The 18,299-nt window shown below is 41.2% G+C and overlaps 1 protein-coding gene across 15 annotated transcripts in view; it reads right to left on the minus strand.

Annotated features, from left to right (window-relative positions):
- The window catches only part of OSMR (oncostatin M receptor), a 60,871-nt gene that overhangs the window by 10,279 nt on the left and 32,293 nt on the right, over nucleotides 1-18,299 (minus strand). For 6 of the 15 annotated variants that reach the window (XM_008526721.2, XM_070586959.1, XM_070586952.1 and 3 more), the window contains 4 exons: nucleotides 8,302-8,441; nucleotides 7,830-7,983; nucleotides 4,205-4,281; nucleotides 2,796-3,018 (listed from right to left, as the gene is read on the minus strand). In XM_008526721.2, the coding sequence (XP_008524943.2) occupies nucleotides 2,796-3,018; nucleotides 4,205-4,281; nucleotides 7,830-7,983; nucleotides 8,302-8,441 (594 nt within the window). Of the gene's footprint in view, nucleotides 1-2,795; nucleotides 3,019-4,204; nucleotides 4,282-7,829; nucleotides 7,984-8,301; nucleotides 8,442-10,285; nucleotides 10,360-16,811; nucleotides 17,857-18,299 lie in introns of those variants that run through there. The other 9 variants (XM_070586954.1, XM_070586953.1, XM_070586955.1 and 6 more) reach the window with 4 other exon arrangements.

Below are 18,299 nucleotides of genomic sequence, written 5' to 3' on the forward strand. Positions count from 1 at the left end.
CTCTGAGGCTCTGACCCTGGAGCTAAGGATGCTTTTAAGATTTTTAAAGAGTTGTAAACAACAAATTCACAAACAATATAGACTATAAAACAGAGACCGTGTGGCCTGCGAAACCTAAAAGATTTCCGGTGGCGCAATGGTTAAGTTCGCACGCTCCCCTTCAGTGGCCCGGGGTTCGCCGATTTGGACCCCTGGTGAGGACATGGCACCACTTGGCAAGCCATGCTGTGGCAGGCGTCCCACATATAAAGTAGAGGAATATGGGCATGGATGTTAGCTCAGGGCCAGTCTTCCTCAGCAAAAAGAGGAGGATTGGCAGCAGATGTTAGCTCAGGGATAATCTTCCTCAAAAAAAAGAAAAAGAGTAAAAAGTTGCTGACCCTTGACCTAGAACCATGTCTAGGACTTGACCTGCTTTCCAAACGTATCTGTTGATTGAATGAATAGTTCAGCTTAATTCCCCCACATAATGCTGGATGCCCCTGGACTAACCACTGCTTCTGAGACGTTAGGGGTTGAAATTGAGGTGGGGACAGACAAAAGGAAAAAACAACTCAGCTATGTGCTAAGTTGGGTTACGCAAGGCTGCACACACTGCTTGTGATCAACGCTGCCACCTTGACGTACTTTAAAAGCCAGAGGAGTTTTCTGACAATTGAGAAAAAGCAATCCGATTTCAATGGAGTACCAGTTCTACTGATTTTAAGCCGTCACCCTAGACCTTGAGGGATGACAATGTCTCCTGCTTCCTGAGGCTGACCGCACAGCCTGCCACTGGGAACTGCGCACTGGTCCCAGCTGGTCGCTCCATGAAAGCAGACCCCCATCAAGGAGCTGCTCAGAAAAGCAATCAGTGTGGAGCCCATAATACTTGGGACTGACCTATACTAAAATTCACTCACGGTTTTGCTGCACTTCAAATTGAACTGGGCAACTCGTATTGTATCTGGCAGTCCAAATTACAGCTGGACGTTGATGCGAAAGCACGGTGCTATTAAATTTTCTAGGACACCAAGTTATTATCCAGGTAGCAGCACCCAAAGGAATGGCTAGCCCTAGGTATAAGGAAAAGGGTTCCCCAGGAAACCCTTTGTTTATCCCACCTACATGGTTCTCTCTCTTTCTTCATCAAAGAAACAAATCTTTTTCACATGGAAGTTGACATTTTTCACTTCATTTGTTCACAATGACTAAAATTTCACCCCAAACTTAGAAGCATGACTCTTATCAAGCTGCTTCTTTAAAATTGCAAAGGTGGTTTGAGGAGTGGAGGTAGAGGGAAACAGAAAGGGAATCTTTGTTCAGTCATTCACACTCTAGTGTGAATTGGCTTACCCTTATCTGGTCTATCTTATAGCACATCAGCACATCAGTGACTTTATGCACTCTAGTGATTTAAGAATGTGGACCACTTAAGAATGTGGAAGGCTGCATGGAGACTTCCAGGGAAAGGTATGGGAGTCGGAAGGCAGGGTATGGAGAAGGAAGGTATAGGAGGAAGCCACAGATAGAGAAGACTTCAAAACAGATAGTAGTGCTCAGCCGTGTGGTTTGGGCTGAGCCTCCTCTGAGGCCGTCTTTCTTTTATCTCCCAGATCCCCTGGGTGAATGAAATGCCCACTTTTCCTGTTCTGGTCCTAATGAAGACAGAATACAACTGTTCACTTCCTTCTCTGACAAAGTTCTTGACAAGCAAAGGTTACTCTAAATAACTCCTTAGTTATTCTTCTGTGCCACAGTCCTAATTTCTTTTTCTTACTTGACATACTGGATATTTCTTTAGGAAAAAAACCCTCTAATCCAGCCCATTTCACCTAAATTTATGCCTAACTGAATGAATGGCATAATACAAACTGACATAACCCCATAAGCAGGGTTTGAAAAAGTTTCTAGCAGTAACTAAAGGGTGACATTATTGCAAGGCTCATGAATGACCTTGGGATGTCAGTTGCACAATGTCCAAGTGTGCACTGTCTCACAGCGTGTTACTGTGGGAGGTTAGTGTATCCAGCCTCTTGGCACAGCTCTCCCAAGAAGGAAATTAATATCACCCTTGATCTCACATGGAAGGTCATTTCCATCTTGTTTGCATTTTCACAGGCAAAGGGATTAGCCAGTTATCACCTTTTATTCCACAGCTTCAGCAAAGTCCTTCTTGGAAGATGATGTCAGTTCTCTTTCTGATCTCTGGAAATGTTAATGGGCTTTTGTGTGTGTGTGTGTGAGGGAGATTAGCCCTGAGCTAACATCTGTACCAATCTTCCTCTACTTTGTATGTGGGACACCTCCACAGCATGGCTGATGAGTGGAGTAGGTCCACACTCAGGATCTGAACCTGTGAACCTGGGCTGCCAAAGCTGAGCATGCAGAACTTTAACCACTCAGCCACAGGGCCAGCCCTAGTGGGCTTTTTATAGGTGGCAAAAACTGACAAAATATTTTACAATGTAATAAATGTAACTCCTTATTTGATAAGCCACAAAGCACATTAATACCAACTCTAACTCTCAGTTGAGATTGTTGATGTTCATTTACTTGAAAACCTTTGAGATAATTGTCAGAGTTTGACCAAGAATCCCTGGGGCAGGATATCCTGAGCTGTGGCTGAAATCTTCTTCCCACACTGAGCACTGTCCCCGGAAACCCACTGACACGCTTGGACTAAAAGACAATGACTAACAGTGTTTGGCAGCTGGACCTTTTATCTCCCCAAGTTATTGTCTTTCCAATTTATCCGTCTCTACCCAATAACATATCAACATTTTCCTAGAGAATAAAAACAAACCAAAACTCACGGTTCCCAGGGTCTCCAGAGATGACAATTACCGAAGCCGGAGAAGTGCCCACACTGTTATTGGCCGTGACGTGGATTCGGTAGGAACACTGGTCAAGGGCGAGTTTTGTGTGATTGGCTGGAGCAGGAATGGGGACGGGCTCTAATTCGGATGGTTTGTCTAGATTTTCGACAATGACATTATAGAATCGAATCTTCCCATTGGCATGCGATTTTGATAGCGGCTGAAAAAAATATTGATAATCATTTCAAAATGGGCTTTCTTCTGAAAGGAGTTTGCATAATTACTTTTTCATCGATTTTGTCCCTCAATTGCCTTACACACACACAGAGCAAATTAAAACAGTTTAATAGAGAAAATAACTCTCTAAATCGAGCTTGAAATCAGGCACTCTACTCTAAGGTTGAAGAAAGAATAGGATGGTTTGGGGATGCGTTTCTCAAGAGCATAATGTGTCCCAGAAGAGTCACCAAGTCTGGAATCGAGAGGAAGGGGACTCTGGCCAGGATTAAAAAAAGACTCAGTGGGCACAGAGGGGAGCAGATGGGCGTGGACCCTAGAAGGAGGCGCTGGGCTCCCGGCCTCACTTCCTCCTTCAGCTGTGTTCTCCCCACACAGCTGTGCCTGGAGCCCACACTCCCCCTTACAGACCATCCTCCAGGTTGCAGAGAATTCCCTGTCTACACAGCCCCCAGCCCACTTCCAGGGCCTTCCCTCTAGCCTACCCTCTCGAGGACAGACTGTGTTCCTGGTGTGTCACCTCTAGACCTGGGAATGCGCTGGGAGTGGCTGTTTGCTTGGGGCATGGACAGAACCTGGACATACCAACTGGTGCATCCACGGATGAGTGCACAGGGGGCCTTGTGGAGAGCGCCAGAGTGAAGGTGGGAAGAAAAGGGGGGTGGCTGTGGCCGGGGCAGACTTTCCCAGCACGGCCACGTTTTGGTATGCAACGCTGAGGGATCTGAGAGTCTTGAATGCAAACCTGGCCATCCAGGTTGTCATGAAGGCATATTAGTCAAGGTAGAAGGACAAAATCCATTTTATATTACAGTTTCTGAGCTTGATTCATAACTTATAAATACTCGAGTATTTAAATATTTGTAACTTTTAAATATGGTATGCGCTTTTCCACTTACACTGGTGTCCTGGGCCGTGGGCCTGAGTAGAAGTTACAGACATGCAGGTTCTAACAGTCAGAACCGGCCATCCGTGAAACGGGTTGTCAGGGAAGGAGTTGTCCAAGTGTCAGGGCCCCGGGTGTGGAGCCGGGCTCACCCGCTGGATAAGACATTTTACTGGATTCACGTCAAGATCCCTCCCAATCGGAAGACTGCACCAACAGCCACAGCTTCCCAGGGAAGACACAGTGCCAAGCAAATCCGTCGTTTTGAATCTGTGCATCTTACCTTCCAGAATAAAGTCACCGTTCGATTTCCCAGCTCTGACTTCACATCTCTCCAGACATCAGGAGCCTCTGAGGGAGCTGAAATTAACGGGAGAAAAGCTGTTGGGTCACACTATGTATGCAGAACAACATGTTCAACCTTTTTCTAGTTTGGTCAATGAAGTGGCAATGACCTGTTCCATCACTTGCTTCTCACTTTTTCACTCTCTGAGATTCAACCCACTTGGCCATGGCCACAGTGTTCACGCCTACTAGGTGCACACAGTAGGTGCTTTACACAAGGTCTGTTGCATGTGAATGGGACATCAACCTAGGCCCTCATGAACATCAAGCCTTGGAGCTTCTAGAAGCCACCAGAGAATTCTGGAACCATTCATCAGTCCAATTCTAGGAGGTTAGTTAGACAAATTTCCCAGTTTTTTGAATTTCTAGGAGCAGCAGACCATGGCAACTTCGTTGTCTCATTTGCGAAGGTTGCAACAGAGGCGCACTAACGGAGAGCCCTAGGGGCAGGCGGCACTCTTCCACGTTCATGATTTCTCATCGGCTGGCCTTTCACTAGATCATCGCCTGGGAACACCTTGTCCTTCTCTTCTGGGAAGACCCACACCCACAGCCCAGGTCCCGGCCTGAGCCTGGGTCAGCTGCCTGTCTGTGGACACTCAGGGCACCCCCTGCCTGGTTCCCCTTATCTCAGCTCTCGCCACATTGTTCTAGAAGAATTCGCTGCCTTGTCTTTCAAATCTTGGAACAAGTAATTTGTGATTTGATTCAAAACATCTCTATGTAAGAAGAATTGTTTTGGAGCATAACACATAAAGATTTAGCTCTCCATTTTATAAAAATATGGTTTACTGTCACCAATAACTCAAATTTAAATAAGTCCTTTTTTCTTTTAGTTGCTGACACTTTCTCCTCAACTTGAAGGTGACCATATCTTTTGTCAGTCCACTGAAACACATTTCAATTTGCTAAATAAGCCATTGGGGAAGCCAATATTAAATCAAAAACTTACTGAAATCTCAGACACAATATGAGACTCCAAGCTCAAGGCAAAATCTTCAGCTGGTTTATAAATGACTACTTGTAAGAGGAGAGCCCCACAATACAGTCGATAGTGCTACATGTTTATCTTGATATCATTTCTACCATGGCATCATTTAACTCTGTCTGAAGACTATGATTATACTTAAGTATGGTTATAATACACATAAACACTGACTTTTCCAGCATTTAGCAAAGTATCATCAGAAAGTTAAAAAAAATATCTGGGGCCAGCCTCGTGGTGTAGTGGTTAAGTTCACGTGCTACGCTTTGGCAGCCCAGGGTTTGCGGGTCCGGATCTTGGGCGTGGACAAACACATTGCTTATCAAGCCACACTGTGGCAGCATCCCACATACAAAATAGAGGAAGACTGGCACAGATGTTAGCTCAGGGCCAAACTTCCTCACCAAAACCACCCCCCGCAAAATTATAGATTCTCCATCAGTAGATTCATCTCATTTTCTTGTCATCATCAAAGACAAAGTTAAGTATCTTTAGGTTTATTATACTATAATCTAAAATAAATAAAATTGACTAAAACCCCTAACCTTGGCCATTTTTCTATTGCACTTCATTTTAGTTATAATGTTGGAATAAATTTGCAAAAAGTAAGCAAAACATCCAAAGCAAATCCATATTATTAAAAGAAAAGTTTTTTAATAAAACACAACAGAAGAATAGACCACATTCCTATCAGGAACAGAACTTTCTGCCGCTGGTGCTCTTGAGGAGTCGACACCCCTAGGAGCAAATACTGGAGTCCCTGGGGTGTGAGGGTGGCAGGAACCCCAGAGAAGGGGAGGAGGCTGCTGAGCATGACCAGTGACCAGCCCACATGTAGATTCTGATGCGCTGCCCTCCCCACCCCGCAGTTAGGCACTGCTTTAAAACCGGCCTCCCCGGGTGAAACAGAAAGAGCTCTGCCAGCCTACAGACACAAGTAATCAGATGGGATAAAATAAAGATATATAATGCTGCCTTTGGCAGGAAAATAGCCAGGACTTGAATCAACAAGATCTCAAGGTTGTAACAAGAACACAGAGACACAGAACGCGCAGCACCTCACTCTGGTTAGGGGTGGAGCCCTGGAGTCCAGTTGCTTGGGTGTGAGCCCCAGTTGCAGCCCAGTTACCTAATGGCCAGGCCAGTTACATTACTTATCCTCTCTGTGCCTCAATGTCCTCACGTGTAAAGGGAGGGTAATAATATACTCACTGCATGCTGTGAGGATTAAAAGAGAAAAAAGGAGCAAGTGCTTTGAGCTATGTCTGGTACACACTAAACATTTAATAAGTGTTAACTGCTATTACTATTATCGCTATATCTCTACCATTCATTAACTTTGCAAATTAGGCCAGTCTCTCCAATCTAGAGGCCCAAGTTGCTGCATCTGTAAACTGAGTAACAGTAATTCTTTATCAGCTTGAATTGCAAGGAGATGAAAGCAGGGCATCTAATCTCCTGATGCCTAGTCAAGCTCTAAGACATAGTTATTTGGGAGAAAAACTCTCCATTCAGTCAATATTAAGGAAACTGCCCCTGAAGGCGTGATAGAGAGGCTCACCACTGGCTACTGCTGAACAAAGGACTTATCTATCATAATTCAGGTTCCAAATATCATTAGATTTCCAAACATAGACTGAAGTTGTTTGGTATGAGATCAATGTTTTCCTTGGCATGACCACTACTGTTTGGCCTGAGTCCTGAATTAAAAGTCTGTACTCAACAACCAATAAACACATAGATACTGAGAACAGATTGGTGGTTATCAGAGGGTAAGGGGTAGGGGGAGAGCAAAGCGGGTAAAGAGGCACATGTGTGTGGTGACAGATGGAAACTAGACTTTTGGCGGTGAACACCATGTAGTCTATACAGAAGTCTAAATACAATGATGGACATTTGAAATTTATATAATGTTATAGACCAATGTTACTTCAGTAAAAATGTTTTTTTTTTAAAAAAATATAAAGATGAGGGGGCCGGCCCGGTGGCGCAGCGGTTAAGTTCGCACATTCCGCTTCTCGGCGGCCCGGGGTTCGCTGGTTCGGATCCCGGATGCGGACATGGCACTGCTTGGCAGCCATGCTGTGGTAGGCGTCCCATGTATAAACTAGAGGAAGATGGGCACGGATGTTAGCTCAGAGCCAGGCTTCCTCAGCAAAAAGAGGAGGACTGGCAGTAGTTAGCTGAGGGCTAATCTTCCTCCAAAAACAAACAAACAAACAAACAAAATATATATATAAAGATGAGTAAAAAGAAAAAGTCTATACTAATTTATATAGCCACAGATCTAACAGGAATCTAGTAATGTCAGTAGCTTAGAAACTATTTTGATAAAATTAAAGATCAGAGAGAAAATGTACAGTAGAAATAACACAGATGGCAAATGGCTGAGGTGGGTGTCTTCCCACTCACATCTGATTAGGCATTTAATTCAGTTTTTTCAGAAAGATGGTACCCAGCTTCTGTTGCAATACTTCCCCCTTAGTTTTTAGTACAACCAAAAGCTCTCAGGGAAGCCAACCCATCTCCCATGAGTCAGTTTTGATCCTTGGGTTAAATGTCAGGGAGGTGAACATACCAGCTTCGAGCGTGGTGAAGTTCTCACCACTCCATTCACTCCATTTCCAGAAGTGGTTGGCATCACCACAGTGTACTCGGGCCATATACTGTGTGTCAGGCTCCAGCTCACTTAAGAGGTACTCACCATTCACCTTGATGGAGGCATTGTGCTGCTTGATCAAAAATAAAAAAGAAGAAGAAGATGGAAGTGTTGATGAGTATATTTCATTGCAAAGCCAAATCATGACATGGCACGTCCTGATTTGAAGTAAGATTAGCTCTTCTTTGGGGAAAAAACAAATCTCCAAAGCCCTTTTCCCAACTCTAAAAGTCTAGGATTAATTTCATGAACCTTTTTAAACAGATGACCCACACCATTTGAACCCACACAGAAATAAATGTTTAAGAAAAAAAGCGTTTTATTGATCAGTCCCTCTGTTCAGGAGGACATAAGGGATTTTTGAAAATAGTATATTAAGTAGTGTTCTTACTTGTATCACTTTTCCTTCACCATGGAGTTCAATCTGACACAAAAGTGTGCGATGATTCCCAGTGGAGTGTACCCGCCAGGTCATGGTGGCATTTGTGGCACTTATATTTTTAAAGAATACTTTAGGAGTCATTGGACGAACTGCCAAAAGGAAACAAAGTAACAAAATTCAAGCACAGATCCAAAAAGACTTTGGTAAATAGGCAGTTCATTTCTTCATTTATTTATTCAGTAAGTATTTTTCGGTTTATTTTTGAGAAAATGACGAAGAAAGCCAAACTTACAGCCAGGAAGGAGAAAGCCAACAACACCCTTTCTTTCTTAGATTATATTAGAAACTCTGAATAAAATACCAAAGGAAACTACTTGAGGACTCTTAAAACTAAACAAAAGCAGGCGGACCTTGGAGGGCTCACAACTTGGAAAAGTGGCCCCTGGGGAGATTACAGCAGAATCCAGAGTCTAACCAAAATAACATTAAAATGTCAAAGACACAATCCAAAATTGTCTGACATACAAAAAAAACCGCCCAGAAAACGTCACTAATTTCCAAGGAAAAAGACAATCAACAGGTGCCAACCTCAACATGACCCATAGTGCTGCAATTATTAAAGACTTCAAAACAGATCCACGAGGTGAAAGGAAACACATTTGAGATAAACAGAAGGAAAACATTTCTCAGCAGAGAAATGGAAGCTATTGAAAAAAAGAACAGGAATCGGGGTCCGTCCCCGTGGCCGGGTGGTTAAGTTTGTACACTCCGCTTCGGCGGCCCAGGGTTTCGCTGGTTCGGATGCTGGGCACGGACATGGCACCGCTCATCGGGCCACGATGAGGCAGCGTGCCATGTGCCACAACTAGAGGGACCCACAACTAAAACATACAACTAAGTAGTGGGGGGATTTGAAGAGAAAAAGCAGAAAAAAAAAAAAAAAAAGATTGGCAACAGTTGTTAGCTCAGGTGCTAATCTTTAAAAAAAAAGGAATCGAATGGAAATTTTAGAACCAAAAAATAGAATATCTGAAAGATAACACTGACTGGATGGGGTTTAGTTCTTGAAAAGATGAAGTAAGCACCTGTCATTCTGTCTGTCCCACTGAAGGCAGTGGATGTAATGCATGGAGCAGCTGCTGAGGACTCTCAAAGGTAAATACCAGCAGGCAGATTGGAGAAGACCAGAATTAAAAGTGTTACTGAAGTGGCTGTGAGTTAACCCTTTTTTTCATTAGTCCTCCTAACACTTGGCACAGTAGCAAAAATGAGTGCCAGAGTAGGGTAACCAAAGTCCCAGATTTCTGGCTGGAGAATCAGAAAGGAGAGAAAACCAAAAAGTACCAGGGAGATCATGGAGAAGTAGATGCTTGGGAAAATGACTCCATAAGGTTGTTTATGAACTCTGCTCACCTCCCAGCTGCGCACGCACGGATCTGATCTTAATCAGCATGCCAAAGCCTTCGAGAACCAGACTAACAGATCATCACCCAGGTTCCAGACTGGCCACTGGGAGGCGCACATGTGAAATAGAGCTGAAAAGCACTGCAACGTCTTTACAAACTGAACTGACATTGGAACCACAAGCCACAAAAGGTGAGTTGAAACTTGCAGTTTGAACCTAACCAGGTCAACTGACTACTAAAACAGAACTATCAATATTCCTCATAGGATCTAAACACCCAAAATCTCACAACATAATATTCAAAATCGCAAGGATAAAATCAAAATTACTCATCATACAAAGAAGAAAATCTCAACTCATGGGAGAAAAGACAACCAACAAAGGCCAACAACAAGGTGCCACAGATGTTGGAATTATCTGTCCAAGACTTTTAAACAACTATTATGAAAATGTTCCAGCAAATAATCACAAACATTTTCAAAACAAATGAAACATACAAAGTCTCAGCAAAGAAATAGAAGATTAAAAAGAAGACCAAAATGGAAATTTTAAACCTGAAAAATACAATAAAAGAAATAGAAAACTTACTTGACAGGATCAATAGCAGAATAGATGACAGGGAAAGAGTGAACTTGAAGGTAGATCAATAGAAACTTTTCAATCTGAACAATGGAAAAGAAAAAGAGATTTAAAAAAATGAACAAAGCCTCAGAGAGACTGACAAAAACAAAACTCTAAAGTCTGTGAAAGTCTCAGAAAGAAAGGAGGAAGAGGGCTTTGCTAAAGAGATAATGGCTAAAAACTTCCCAAAATGTAAATCTACAGAACCAAGAAGCTTAAGACAAAACCTCAAACAGGATAAAACCAAATAAATGTGTCCCAGACACAAAATAATCAAGAAGTCTTGGGGCCGGCTGTGTGGCTGAGTGGTTAAGTTCACACGCTCCACATCAGTGGTCCAGGGTTTCGCCGGTTCAGATCCTGGGCGTGGATATAGCACCGTTCCCAGGCCATGCTGAGGCGGCGTCCCACATAGCACAACCAGAAGGACCTACAACTAGAATATACAACTATGTACTGGGCGGCTTTGGGGAAAAGAAGAAGAAAAGGAAAAAAAAAAAAAAGAAGTCTTGAAGATAGATCAATGGCAATTATCCAATCTGAAGACCAGACAGAAAAAAGGACTGTAAAAAAAAAAAAAAAAGGAAGAGAACCTTAGGGACCTTGAACAATAAAAAGTTTTGACAATCCCAAGAGATAGGTGCAAAGAACTACTTGAATAAATAATGGTGGAAAATCCCCAAATTTGGTTATCTACATAAACTTACATATTCAAAAAGCTCAGAGAATGATAAATTCAAAGAAAACTACATCCACACATCATAATCAAACTGCTGAAAACCAAACATAAAGAAAAAAAATTTAAGCAGCTACACGAACACGACACATTACATGTAGAGAAACATTTCAAATGACTACACATTTTACATCAGAAACCATGGAGGCCAGAAGACTGCAGAATAGCTTGAAGTACTCAGAGGAAAGAGGTCTCAACCCAGTTAGCTTCAGGAATGAAGGCAAAAATAAGGACAATCTCAGATGAAGCATAACTAAGAATTTCTCATCCGCAGAACTACTCTAAAAGAAATGCTAAAGGGAGTTCTTCAGGCTGAAGGGAAATGATATAAAAGGGAAATTTGTATCTTCAGATATGAAGGAAGAGCAACAGAAATGATAAATATTTGGGTAAATCTAAAAGACTATTTCCTCCACTTCAGCTCTTAAGATATGTATGAAAGTTGACAGCAAAAATTATAACATTGCCTAGTGGGGTTTCTAATGCGTGTAGGTGTAATACATATGACACTTAAAAACCTCCTCAGTGACGGGGGGTAAAGGGACAGATGGTTGTAAAGCGTCTACATTCTGTTTAAAGTGGTAAAAGATTAACTCTAAGAAAACCATGAAAGATTAGTAATATACATTGTAATCTCTAGAAGAAAAGAAGGAATACAAAGAGATGTAGGCAAAAGCCAGTTGATAAATTGAAACTGAATGCTAAAAAATATTCAAATAATCCAAAAGGGGGCAGGATAGGAAGAACAGAGGGAAAAAACAGCAGAGGGAACAAACAGAAAATAAATAATAAAATGGTAGACTTGGGTCCACTCCTATCAATAATTATGTTAGATATAAATGTCCTAAATACATCAACGAAAAGGGAAATTGTTAAAAGGGATAAAAACCCCAAATCAATCATGTCCCTTGCCTTCCAAGTGCAATGAGGGAGTAAACGCATCAGTAATCACATAAATGAATGCAACATTGAAACTGGGGCGACAACTATGAAAGTGTAAAAGGGGTATTTGACCTAAAAGGTGAAGTTCTACAAGGCCCTGTTCTGAGCCTTCATCTCTTTTATCTCCTTTCTGGATCACCAGCTACAGGTTGATGACTCTCAATTCTAATTCTCATCCAAGACTTCTATCATGCTCTCCAAACCATAAATCCAACTCTCTTGTCAACATCTCCACTGGGATATCTAAAAGACATCTTAAACTTAACACGGCTAACACCGAATTTTATTCTCCTACTCAAATCTGCTTTCACCCCCTATCCTCCCCATTTTAGGAAATAGTTTCAACATTGGCCCAATTGTTTAGGCCAAGAACCTATGAGTCATCCCAAATTCCTCTTCCCCTTATAATCCATATTCCTTCCCTAAGTAAATCCTACCAACTCTATCCCAAAGCACATTCAGAATGTGGCCACTTTCCACCAAGTTCATCACTCCAACTTTGGTCCAGGGTCTCTGACTGACTACTGCAACAGCCTCCGAACCATCTCCCTGTCTCCACCTTCACCACCACCCCCAGTCCCACCTGAGTGATCCTTTTCTACAGCATAAGCCACGTCATTTATCTGTCCTGATTAACACCTTCCAACCCAAGTGTCTTACCCCATTCCACAGTTGCTGCCTGACTCTGCTTCTCAATCCAATCTCCTTTCTGAAGGAGACCTGGCATGAAATGTGGTTGTGCTTGCACGCGAGGCATCCACAAAGCTGGCTGGACTTTTCTGCAAACAGAATGTTCTGCCTGGTGAACTCACAAGGCCCCAGGGAAAACATTGCTTGCAAACAAGGGTGTTTTATCAGTTCCTCAAAAGGAACAAGCCTGGGGCCTTGGGAGTTTGAAACATTATGAAGGAACCTGTTATAAACAGATGTGTAGGGGAAAGCTCATTATTGTGGGACGCTCGCGCAGGCTTAGGTCGCTGACTCACTGCTTTGGCAAAAGGCCAGCTTTGTTTAGAGGCTATAAGAATAAAGAGCTCGAGAAACTCGAGAGGAGACTACACAGCAACCGGTGTTGGCGTATTCATTTCGTGGGCAGCACCTTTCTCTCACAGTGAAGACACAAGGACATTCTTTCTGTCCTTCGAAACACCCAGAGCATGTTCCCCTCCCATGACCTTTGCAAATCCTGTTGCTTTTGCTTCAAATGCTCTTCCTCTAGATGTTTTCTACTTCCTCATCCCAACTGAAGTAGCATCCCACGCACTCTCTACACCATTACCCGAATTTTATCTTCTTCACGGGACTTATCAACGCTTGGAGTGATTTTATTGACTTGTTTACATGTTTACTGTCTGTCTCCACTCTCAACTCTGTCCTCAACACACGCTAGCATGTAAGCTCATTGGGGCAGTTCCTCACTTTTGTTCGCTCCTGGCTCCCCTGAGCCTGCTACCCTGGTGGCACTCTAACTAGTTGACTGACTGAAGTGATGATTAAGCTGAAATCTAAAAAAGATGTATAGGAATTAAGAAGGTAAAAGTAGAAGAAAGAGTATTTCAGAAAAAGTGAACAACATACATAAAGACTCTGCATTTCATAAAAGAGGAAACAGATGTGGTCAACACATAGGAAGACATATTCAACTTCAAGGATGTGTAGATCAAGATCAAAACCATCATGAAATACCATTTTGTACCCATTCAATTGACAAAAGTGAAAAGGGTGACAATATCAACTTAGAGAGAATATTGTGGAATGAGTTGACAACAATGACTCCATTTTGTACCCTGCACTCCATCTTGTTAAAAATATGAAAACTGTGTTGACTTGCTGACTTGCCATAATGGAGTTATTTGCTGAGAAAGGACTTTCTGAATGACTGCGTAAAAATATACTTTTTCTGCTAACAAGATATCCTCGAGTAAGCTAATGAACTGAAACAAATTTATCCTTCCTAACAAACAAATGAGGTGGTTGTTCTGGGCTCTCTTTGTTGCTAACAAAACTCCTGACTTCTACTCCTCAGGGGAATACTTTTTCGGCTGCTGCCGGAACATGTGTTCCTGAATTAGAATTCTAAGACCTCAAATAAACTTGCTCCTTTTGTTTTGCAGGTGTCTCTTTTCTCTAAGTTGACATATTTGGTGTCAAAAATGTGGGATCCGAGGCAACTTTCCACCTGTTTCCAGTGTTGCCATTGGTTTCAAGCAAGATACCTGTCTGAGCCTCTTATGCTGTCATCTCGGGCCCAGGTGGTGAGTGTCTCTCAGTCCTGAACCTCTCACCTCCGGCTTTCATTCTGGGTGTCTTTTGGAGGCAGTTTAAGAGAATTAACTGTTTATTGGTGAGTACATACTTGTAGTGGGAAGTACGCAGTCTAGGACTCCTGTGAGGAATCAAACCCCATTTGGGGCTCCTGCTGGATTTATGTTTAAAAATTATGAACCACTTGTGTGTAGATTTTTAGGGAAATGGCACTGGTATACCAAGGATGATTTAAAACTTGCTTGGCCCCAGGGGGGCTCATCTGAAATATCTAAAGTAGTTTATTTGTATGCATGGTTAGAAAATAAGAGATCTAAAACTAAGCAAGTGGAATGGGTGAATTTTGGATGATTTGGAACTGTAATGGCTATTCTGGGGAACTTTTATTTCAGTTAAGTCCATCTTACGGGGCACCCTTAAACAAGAGGATTCCAAACCTCTCACAGATAATATTTGGGTCTATCAATAGACATGTTTTATGCCACATTGCAAAGTTTGCAGTACAGAGAAATATGCTTGTAGAAATTATGAAATGTGTTCACGGGTTTGCCAATCTACTACAGGATGCTAATACATGATAGTTCACAGTTGCTTGTTTCCTAGTTTTCACTGGAAAGCAAAGATTACAAATAGTTCTTAAAAAGTTGGAAAAAGAGCTGAGAATCCAAAATGAACCAAAGAGAAATGTCAGAACACTTAGAGTAATAAATAAAAATTAACTCTACGCAAACTGTGTGCATTGATGCTGAGAGAGTGCAGGCAAAGTAGTAGGTGCCCCTTTGAAAGATGAGAAGCAATGGCATTCTCAGGAGAGCTCGCTCCTACTATGGAAAGATTTACTGTAACTTCTTATTTTTCAAACTATGGTCACAGACCATTGACAAATTATGATTAACATTTATTTAAGCAGAAAATGTACATGGTATCTAAATTTACTACAGACATATGGATAAGATACATCTTCAATTTTATCCATAATTCATAGATAAATTTATTATAAGTTTATTATATATAGAAATAAAAGAAAATAATTTCATAAAATGAAAAATAGAATGCATGTATGGCATATACTAAACATAGGAAATACATGTCAGTTTGTTCAATTTTATCTCAGTTACTTATGTGGTTTTTATATACGTAGGTATATGCTGGAACATAATATAAACCATAGTTCTTGCTGTGCAATGATCTAACATTTTTGAAAGCCACTGCTCTTGTACCACAGTAAATAAAGCCACAGAAGGGTCTATGTGGCCAGATGGAGAGGCCAATACAAGAACCACCACCCTTTCTGGCCTGTACACACCCAATGATAACTCCTCAAGGCCACGCTGGGATCACTCTCTGACAGGCTCATCCTTTGTTGCCTTGTCTTTTCAGATCTACAGCCAGGCAGCGATCTTTGTTTAAAAGAACTTCCCCCATTTCTTATGACTACTTGCAAGGCTGAGAATTCCAGTGATAGCTTCCCAGATATTTATAGCTCGACCATCAGTTTAGAAGTTGTTGTTCCATCTTTCAAATCTTTATTCTGCCCACTCCACTTAGAGTCACCCTCTTCAGCAATAATGTGGAGACCTTATTGCCTCCACCTGTCTATCACTCCCAGTTTAGCAGAGTATGTCAGGAGGAACCTGTCGAACAAGTGAATCTCGTCCTGTAATTTCCAAAAAGCGTATGGCTTATTTTACCTATGTTATGTAGGAGTTCATATTCATTTAATGCAACATATAGGCAATTAAGCAATTTGCTAAGAGTAAAATCTGTAATTATTCTGTAACAACTGCCTTGTGTCATTTCTTTTCTAGATAAACTTTGTGAGTCTTTGAAATTAAGAAAATAACTATATACAAAAAGTAGACAAGGAAAGTAGGATATGTGTTTTCAGTAAGAGAAGGTATGAAGAATAAAGATGCATTTTTGTTAAAGGAAAACAAGTGAATAATTTTGTCCTAAAATAAAATGATTGTTCCAAAATAAGAAAGAAAAAGATAGGATAAAACCTAAATAGACATAGAAACTTGTACAAGGTCTGTGAAAAAAGAATCTTTAAGAAGACACTTTAATGTGTGGTCAAGCTGGCTAACACTAAAATGAATTTATTTAAAAGTAAATTTTAATATCAAAAGTGCACAGTGCAAAATCAGAATTTGGTTTTTCTCTACAATAAATGACAGTCTTTTCAGATAATTGATCTGCTCTTAATACGAAATTGTAAACAAAGTTTCTTTACCTTTAATGTCATCTGCATAGGAAACCAAGATATTGTGTTTTGTCTTTACCAGGTGTTCGATTACATAGAAAAACTGAGTTTTCTCAATATTAAAAGAGCTGGGTTTTGCTTAGAACTACGTAATTTTCTGTATTTGCCTTTAAAATCTCTTCATTATTTTGGTTAAATGAATACTTAAGTATTGTTTCATAAAAAAATCTGTGGTCCTATTTTATCAAATATTTTAAAACCTTTTTGATACTTTTTGACAGATTTCCCAAAAAAATCAAACTCTAAATAAAGTTTATTTGATCTGAGAGAGATTAAACTAATTAGGCTTTTTTTTTTTTTTTTTTTGGTGAGGAAGATTGTCCCTGAGCTAACATCTGTGCCAACGTTCCTGTATTTTGTATGTGGGACGCCTCCATAGCCTGGCTTGATGAACACTGTGTAGGTCCACTCCTGGGATCTGAACCCGCAAACCCTGGGCCACCAAAGTGGAGCATGTGAACTAACTGCTACGCCAGTGGGCCGGCCTCTAATTAGCCTTATTTGATATGCTAAATTATATGGGAACCATTGTCAAATAAGAAGTAATACAAAGCCTTCTTTACATTGTGTCTCTAAAGGTATATGTTATAAGTGCTCCAGAAATTATGTAAAATTCACGGAACTCTGATATGTCCTAATATCATGTTATCAATCATAACTCCAATTATCATCTTCAAATGTTGTATGTCATAAAAATAACCAAATTCCCTTGTCAATTGCATTATAAGGAACTCTCAACAGATCTTTAATAATGGGCATTTTTAAGCTTCTTAATTACTTATAGATATTTATTGTTTTACTCTGATGCTTTGGCAAAAATTGTGCCTGCAAAAGTACTTCATCTTCAAGGAGATTTATAGAAAAGACTTTGACAAGTACTCTTGAATTCAGGTTTTTGATAACTTTAGGATCATAACACTGAACTGGGCGGGAATTTCTAAAATCCTATTGGGAAACTGACGGCTTTGATGTTTTGTTTTCCAGATGTAAAAGACCCCTTTCTTGCCTCTCCTTTAAGCTATCTATGATTTACAACAATTTAGAAAAGTGTATCTTTGCAACAAAAGCTGAAGCATTTATCTTTTTTCCCCCTCCTGATCCCTCCAGAATTCTGAAACTCTTATTAAATATTCTTTTTTCATGACAATATATGTATTTGCATAAGTTCAGTAAGAATCTGTTCTCCTTATGACAAGATGCCCACTGCCCCCAGCCCCTGCTTCCTTTGATCCAAGGCTGAGGAAAGGGGACCTACTCCAGTTTTGCAAAGCCTTAATCAAATCCACAGAGAATCCTCATATTGTGGTAGAATAACCTTTCCACAGTGCGCTCCTGGAAGACAAAAACAGCAGACTCATAATCTGCAGCCCAGAGCTCTCAGCTACTAGAAAAGACACCTTTAGAAAGACTCGCTCCAACCTCACTGGAAGGGACCTTATGGAGTACTGTTAACCAACCCTTGCACCACCAAACTCCAAGGAGCAGACTCTCGGATTCACACGTCCCCCCTGAAAAAAAGCACCAAACCCTGACTGGACCTGCACAGCCACTGGAGACTTCCGGGAATTGCAGCGGACGGCTTTCCCTAGATTCTGGACCAGGCCTCTATATTTTGTATGTCCTCTCTCACTGAACAGTTTCTTATTCCCTTCCTACTTTTCTCTTAATGATCCTATTGGGAGAACTCTTTTTATCTACTCTCCTACATACTGAAAGCGATCTACAACCTTTCTATTGTCACGGCCACTACTTTCAAAGCTTCTGTTCAAGCATCT

The sequence above is a fragment of the Equus przewalskii genome, chromosome 20 (genome assembly GCF_037783145.1).
Source record: "Equus przewalskii isolate Varuska chromosome 20, EquPr2, whole genome shotgun sequence".
Classification (NCBI taxonomy): domain Eukaryota; kingdom Metazoa; phylum Chordata; class Mammalia; order Perissodactyla; family Equidae; genus Equus; species Equus przewalskii.